Source organism: Akebia trifoliata, chromosome 7 (assembly GCF_017979445.1).
Source record: "Akebia trifoliata isolate Shusen 1 chromosome 7, ASM1797944v1, whole genome shotgun sequence".
Classification (NCBI taxonomy): Eukaryota; Viridiplantae; Streptophyta; class Magnoliopsida; order Ranunculales; family Lardizabalaceae; genus Akebia; species Akebia trifoliata.
In genome coordinates, this window is record NC_141381.1 from 20,885,118 (window position 1) to 20,892,757 (window position 7,640).

At 34.5% G+C, this 7,640-nt stretch overlaps 1 protein-coding gene across 1 annotated transcript; it reads left to right on the forward strand.

Moving 5' to 3' along the window:
- Positions 1 to 355: 355 nt before the first annotated feature.
- On the forward strand, positions 356 to 7,640 carry LOC147398373 (uncharacterized). The gene is made up of 6 exons (XM_086447555.1): positions 356 to 971; positions 5,708 to 5,797; positions 6,013 to 6,113; positions 6,845 to 6,891; positions 6,999 to 7,075; positions 7,194 to 7,640. Exons 1-6 carry the CDS (start codon positions 600 to 602, stop codon positions 7,458 to 7,460), a joined length of 954 nt encoding a protein of 317 aa, XP_086303681.1. The 5' UTR covers positions 356 to 599; the 3' UTR covers positions 7,461 to 7,640.

Genomic DNA, 7,640 nt, shown 5'->3' on the forward strand with positions numbered 1-7,640 from the left:
TTATACATATATTTAAGACTAGGGCATTTAGGTCATTTTTTACTAGGCAATAAGAGAGGACCTACGGTTCAAATGCAAAATTCTCCCTCTCCACTTCACTCCAAACCCTAAAAAAGTTACTCACCTAACGTTGCAGAACTCATCAGAGCTTTTTCAACACCTTGACGTCCAACCTCGCTACTCAGAAACAACTTCTTCCATCTGTTGTTCGCCTCTTGGAAAAAACCCTACCCTCCTTTCCACGATCTCCATACCAAACCTCAATTTCTCCATTAAAAACTTGATTTATTATCACAATTTAAAGTCCTATCGAAATAAAAAACAAAAAACAAAAAACAAAATAAAATCCAAAAAAAATGAAACCAGATCACACAAGTGTCACCCTAACCAGAACCTGTAATCAGAAAAATCCTTCCAACTTTAGAACACTCACCACTAAATCCAAAGCCTCTCTTTGACAAACCCACTTCGTTGATCATTCGATACAACCACCACAAACAAATTTATAAAACGAAAAGAAAAAGAAAACATTTTTGTTATTTTTCTTTCTCAAATAAAGAAATACAAACCCTTGAATCCCTCTCTTTCAGTCACTTCCTATGATGGATCATCAGTTTCAGGAAACCGAGGCCTTTGTCACACTGCAGGGAGACAAGAACAAAGAACATTCGTCTTCGTTGGATTTAAACAGTATGACTCACCACCTTGTTGGCACTGAGTTGGGTGGCGAGTCGAGTTTTGGAGCGATTCGGAGGAAACGCATGCCAAGGCAGCGCCGAAGAAGCACTAACTACGCTCTGCCATACGCATCTCCTCCCATCTCCCACGTGCAAACCTCACCCATCATGCCTAGTTCTCACGTGCAAACGTCACTCAACATGCCCAGTTCCCACATGCAAACCTTAGCCACCATGCCCAGTTCACTCATGCCAACTCTTCGTTCTGTGATATATCCCCCTCAACCATCTCCTGTAAGCCATAATTTTTCTTTTATTTTTATTTTTTGTTAAATATTTGTAAGACTTATTTTTTTTCTTTTATCTTCTGTCTTAACTTTCAAATTTGTTAATGAGATCGGATTCATGGGATATATGGATCGTAATGGTGGGGTTTGTTTTATTAGGGTGAATTACCATTTCGTGAGCTGAAAATGAATTATTTACGATTCTGGCAAAGTGTTCATTTTAATTTTTAATAACCAAAACGTGAATGATCAAGTTTTTGTTTTAAAAAAAAAAATTCAGAATGGTAAGTGGTTTAAAGTGACAATTTCGCAGGTTTAAAGTGACTATTTCCTATTAATCACTTTAAACCTGTTACATTGTCACTTTAAACCTGCAAAATAGTCACTTTAAAAACCTCCGAATTCATTGTTGTTCATGTTTTGGTAATTAAAATGAACAGGGACCTGAATTGTAAATTCATCAAAAGTTGATCACTTTTTCATAAATATCCCCTTTTATTATGAAATTTCCTGTATTTAATTTATGCTTATATAATCCTTTAAGGCTTGTTAAACAGATTGTAGTTTGATTTTATTATTACATGTTTCTGCCTTTTAATTTGTTTGAAAATATGTTGGTTTAAATTAGTGTGTTAAACTGATCTCCTCCTTAGTTAAAAAAAAAAAAATTTGGGATTATTTATTAGAGGAGATATGATTAGTATTTGTGTCATAGGTATAATACTTCTTATTTTTTTTCATCCTCCCCTCTCCAATCCTCCTAAAAAAGGGTAGTTTTTAATCTTCATCTATCCACCAGATATCTTCAACCCATACTGTTAGGATAAGGCTTATGATGATGTGATGTATCTGTCAAGAAAGGAAATGAGAAAAAAAAAATAAAGAAAGAAGAGAATTGAAAATATTTTTCTTTGTTATTTTTTTTTATTTTTTATTTTTTTTTTAAATATGTAATGCAGGCCTGCATTTATAATGGCTACTTTGAAGTTCAGAGAAAAATTACTTAGATTAAAAAAAATAAAAAATAAAAAATCCTTATATTGAAGTAATTTGTTAAACTTCCATGTGCTTCAAATGCTGAAATCAATAAATAATTTTCTTCTTTTCTTTTGGGTGTTTAAGGATTGAGTGTTCCCACCAATTACTCGGAATTCAGAAAATATAAATAATACCTTTTACGAGGAATTTTCATTTTTGTTATCATTTGGCGCGTAAATTAGGAAAAGGGGGAATAATCTCAACGTGCGTCCAAGTATAGAGGAAACCCCATGGAGAAAGGTAGAAGGACATTCATCATTGCTGTCATTTTCATCTTTTCTATTTTACATATGTTGTCCCATTTCTAGAGACAACAATGTCGAAAAGCATTCATTGGTCATCAAATTAATTATAGATATCAGATTCAGACCTAAATATTTTAGGTAAAAAAGATTACCCTCACCCCTAGACTTAAATCTCAATGAAGATCTCTCTCTTATTTCATGCAAAATGTCTCCAATCTAGGAGGGGTTTCCAGATCAAGACCCTCTGACAATCAAGTTAGCATGAAATCAAGAAGGATTAGGCTAGAGAATGAGTCAAAAAGTCTCCTACTTCTATGTTGATTCTCTTATTTATAGATTGAGAGAATCCATCTACTTTTGGCAACTCTCCTGGTGAACTTCTTGCCAAACTTTCCTTCATTTTAGTTTCATTTTCTGTTACCTTCTAATCTTATCGTTGCTTTTTACGTGTTGATTTGAATCTCCTCTCAATTTGAACTAAGAACTTTTCTGTGATTAAAACTCTATGGATCTTAGAATATTACGATTTTTTTTTTTTTTTTCTGTGATCTTCCTTTAGTGAATGATCACTTGGCTGCTCGGCTTCAGTCACATGTCACTCTAACTAAGCCTCTTTGGGACTTAGAGTAGTTGACGCGTGGGTTGCCTTAACTTAAACCGCTCATCAGCCGAGTTAATCCTGCTCTATTGTTAGTGCACCACGTGTAAATTCTGACTCAGCATTTTCGTGTAATAGTGGCCATGTGGAAGAATCTTGTTGGTCCAGTTGCAATAATTCACCCATAGATATATCATATATTGGTTTATTAATTACATTATCGTTAATACACACTTTTAGAATCAAATAGTATGCATGCAATCCAATTTCTTTATTCTCAAATATTTTGATCAACATTATACTAATTATGATGTGATTTAGGTTCATAATGTAGTAGTATAAACTATATACAGTTGTTAGATCATAGTCTTTGTTCTATAGAGAATTGGGAGTGGTGATAATTAAAAAGAAAAGGATATGGTCATTGCTTTAATTTCTTGCTTATAATAGAATAGAGAAATGCATTGCATCGTTCTTCCAATACACGAATTTATCAAACAATTGACATATTATTCCATGTTGGATGTGTCCAATTTTCAAAGACAAGTTGCGTGCATTATCATTCCAAGATATAATCAATTTTCCATGGATTAGTGTTTTTAACGGCATGTGAGACTTACGTCTCAAGGTTCATCTCAGGTTAGACTGATTGAAAATATCTTGATGCATAAGGGATAGAAATGTAAAAATAGTTATCCTACACTTTAGCTCAAAAGGCATCCAAATGCACATGCCTTAGAGCATCTCCAATGCTAATGCTAAACTTTCCTTTAGCAATTTTATTTTTTGAGATAATAAAGTGTGAAAATCTCATATTTGACATGTAGCTCTCCAATGCTTCATCTCAAAAAAAAAGCCATTAGTATGATTTGGATGGCAATTTGACAAAAACAAATATAACAAAAAAGATATTTTTTAATTTGTTTGGATGGAAACTTGGTCAAAAGAAAATTTAAAACACACCTTTTATAACCTAAAAGCCACTTTAGCAAATTATGAGATATGTTAAAACTAATGCCAAATATAGCATTGGTTTTAACATATGTTATATTTGAGAGACCATTTGAGACAAGAGTTGGAGCATAATTTTCAGAGGCTATTTCAAAGTTTGGAATTGCCATCCCAATTTGAGACACTGTTGGAGATGCTCTTAGTGTGATGCGTCACTAAGGAATATATGCTTTTTGGTCAGTGTATATCTCACCTTATTTTTTTATTTTTTATATCTTAAAATTATATGTCAGTCGTGTCTTCTATTTTCTTCCTCTATTTTTCTTATTATTATTATTTCTTTCTTCTTTTCTTCTATTTCTTCGTTGTTGCTGGCATGCAACATAATTGGATCACATAGAAATAAATTAAAATAAAAATATAAGCAAAGAAAATTGTTGAAGTGACTTCAATGCATATATATATAATTTTTGTACTATTTAATACTATGTAGAGAAAGTAATTGAAAAATAATATGCAGTGTTATTTTTCCAATAAATATAAAATAGATATTTACTGCATAAACTTTCAATTATTCAAATATATATTTTTTTGTTAAAACATAGAACAGTAATATTTTATACTATAACTAAGTAATATAGGGGATTAAAACTTGGAATTCGATTGGGGATTTGAAATTTGTGGTGGTAATCTTTTTTCGCTGATCATTTAATGGGTAAATTGAAAAAGCTCAACATGGGGGACCAAAAAAGCAATATCATAACTTGGTCTCTGGCATCTACTATAGTCTTTCCTTGTGGTCGTTGCTTTAGAATCTCACAAGTTAGGTATGCAATTCAATGCATTGTTCCTTGTTATCAAATATCACCGAGGATGTCACAATCTTGTTGGTGAGCCTACCACGGATAGGGAAAAGGTTGTTGAGACAGAGGGGTCAAAGTGGTGCCATCATGTGTGATTGATAGAATGGCAGGGGAAGTTGTGAGCTTAGTCCCACATTGGTAGGGTAGACGTTCAGAACTTAGGCTATAAGGGTAAGCTCGACCCTTTTATGTAAGACGCATTTTAAAACTGTGTGGGGTAAACCCAAATCATACAATATCTTACAAGTGTGGGCCAGGGACGCTACAAGTGATATTAGAGTCGAGGATAGCCCATCCTATTATGTGGGGAGAATGCCACGATCCCGCTAGTGTGCTTACCTAGGACAGGGAAAGGGTTGTTGGCACCGAGGGGTCGAAGTGGAGCCATCCTGTGCAATAGATAGAATGGCAGGGAGAATTGTGAGTTTAGTCCCACATTGGTAGGGCAGACGTTCGGGGCCTGTGCTATAAGGGCAGGCTTGACCCTATCATGTACAATTCATTTTAAAGTCGTGCAGATAAAACCCAAAGCGGACAATATCTTACAAGTGTGGGCAAGGGATCCAACAAAGCAATTGCCCAACTAGATCGCAACCTTCCTAATTTTTCCATTTTTAATATTAAATAATTATGCATAATTTTATTTATTTAAAAATATCATGCACGTAAGGCTTATGCCTTAAGGCGCTTTGGCCAGCTGGGTGCCTTGTCTCACATCTCAACATATGTAACATTGGTATTGTCTAATGAGAGCAAGTGGTGGACTTTCAAGTGAATTTATTCTGATTTTAGATCTTTTTTCTTTGTTACCTTGTAATACTAGGAATATAAGTCAATAGAATTAGACACTATGAAGCTATAATAAGTTCTATTGATTGAATGTCATCTAAATATAACAGTGGTTTCATATTTTGGGTGCTTGGTGTCTTTTCTGATTCTGCTATCTGGATTTGAATGTTTTAGTCATGTTTCTTCCTCCATTTAAATTCTAACTTCAAAGATATTGTTTAGGTTTGATTTGATGACTCTAATGATCATTTTGCTTTAGGAAATTAATGGGAGGAGGTTGCGATTCCTTCTTGAGAAAGAATTAAAACAAAGCGATGTGAACTCGCTCGGGAGAATGGTACTCCCAAAGGTTTGCAATTAAACTTTCCTACATTTAAATTTATATAGTTGGTGTCATCTAATTAGGAATATCCCATTTCAAGCACATTTAGAAGAAGTGATTCAGTGGTTGGTCTTTTATAACCCACCATATCTGCATTTTCTCATGCACATTCTATGCCACGTCTATACTTCATTTGGTCTTGGAACCTTACAAAAGATATCATGGGGAAATTTGGCTTTCAGAGAGCAGCGGAAGCGTTCCTCCCTAGGCTTGATGCTAAGGAGGGGTTCATTATCAAAATGGATGATATGGATGGCCTGCATTTCTGGAACTTCAAGTACAGGTCTGAGTTTATCTTCTTCTCTATGATTCACATATGGATGCAATAAGGCATGACAGATATGGGTAAAGCATGGATATATATATCTAGCTATGCCATCGTGTAGACCACTTAACTAGTGTTGTTTTGAGCCATCAAATATAGATAAAAGAAAAGGCTATAGGAATATCTAACCATATCCATGTTCATATAGTTTGGATGGGAATCGATAATGATGATGATGCTAAGGGATTGTATTTATGTGTTTTGAACCTTCTTTCTCCGGGGTCCAAGGTAACCAATATATCCCCAAACCCACCCGCAGTAGAGTATTCTTTGAAGTGTGAATAACACGTTCAGATGAAGGATAGGTAGGCAAATTGATCGGGCATTTTCCAATGCAACTAACTGATGACGATGATGGATACAACCACATGGAAATAGTGTGGATGCTTTAGCAACTCATGCTTTCAATTCTTTTGATGTTCTTGTAAATTTCCCTCTATTAGTTAAAAAGGCTTTTGCTGGTGATTTGTTGGGGCTCCCAACCCCCAGATAGATGTAATGGACTTTGCCTTCCACTTAGTTTTTTAGAACTAATATTTCTGCTTGATAAGCAAAAACAAAAAATAGGAAACTTTTGGCAGTAAATTTAAGGTTCTAATATCATATGGTTCCACATATTTTCACCAAGGTATTCCTTCTCTCTTTATCTAGTCATAGTTGATCCATCTTAAGTTCTCTTCTCGATTCAGATTTTGGCCAAACAATGGTGGCCGAATGTATATCCTCGAGAATACAGGTGAGTTTATTATTGCTTATAACTTGCAAGCAGTGACCATTTTCTTCTATTTCTGGTTCTATTGGCTAAATTCAGGTTATTTGTATTGACTTGAATGTTCCGTTCAGGTGAGTTTGTCAGGTCACACTGCTTACAAGTTGGAGATTACATGATGTTATACAAAGATGACCAAAATGAGAAATATGTAAACCATCCTGCCCACTACAAATTTTCAACTATTTCCTTGCAAATCTTAATTTCTATTAATTTAATTAGTTACCCCAGAAAACTAATTACTGGTGTTCAATTACATTGTTCCTCAGATCATTCAGGGTAGAAAGGCTTTCGATCAAGGTGCATTTTTTGATAATTGCAGAAAAAATTTCTTATATGATATCAATACTCCAGTCGCTCCTGATTTTGAGGCAAATAAACCAAGTTACTTCCATTACCCCATGATGGAAAATGATAATACATTGTCTCTCTTCAACACCACTTTCCCGGATGAGTCTCCAATGGACATAGCAACGCTTGAGCCATTGACGAGCTTTGAATCTATTGAGCAATTTTCCCTTGACGACTTCCCATGAAGTTTGTCAATGTTTCCGTGGTACTTTAATATGTAATTGTGAGAATGACTTCGTAAGCACAGGACCTTGAACTATTTTAAGTGTTGGTTTATTGTATATGGAACTGTTAGTGTACTCTGATGTTATTACTCCATTTTTTAATAAAATGGTAGCAAGGGAAAGATTTATGAAATATTTTCT

Coding starts and splice junctions, on each gene's coding strand:
- LOC147398373 (XM_086447555.1), top strand. CDS start 600: ATGATGGATCATCAGTTTCAGGAAACCGAGGCCTTTGTCACACTGCAG. Junction 6,114..6,844: donor TTCTGGAACTTCAAGTACAG/GTCTGAGTTTAT, acceptor TTCTCGATTCAG/ATTTTGGCCAAACAATGGTG. Junction 6,892..6,998: donor GTATATCCTCGAGAATACAG/GTGAGTTTATTA, acceptor TGTTCCGTTCAG/GTGAGTTTGTCAGGTCACAC.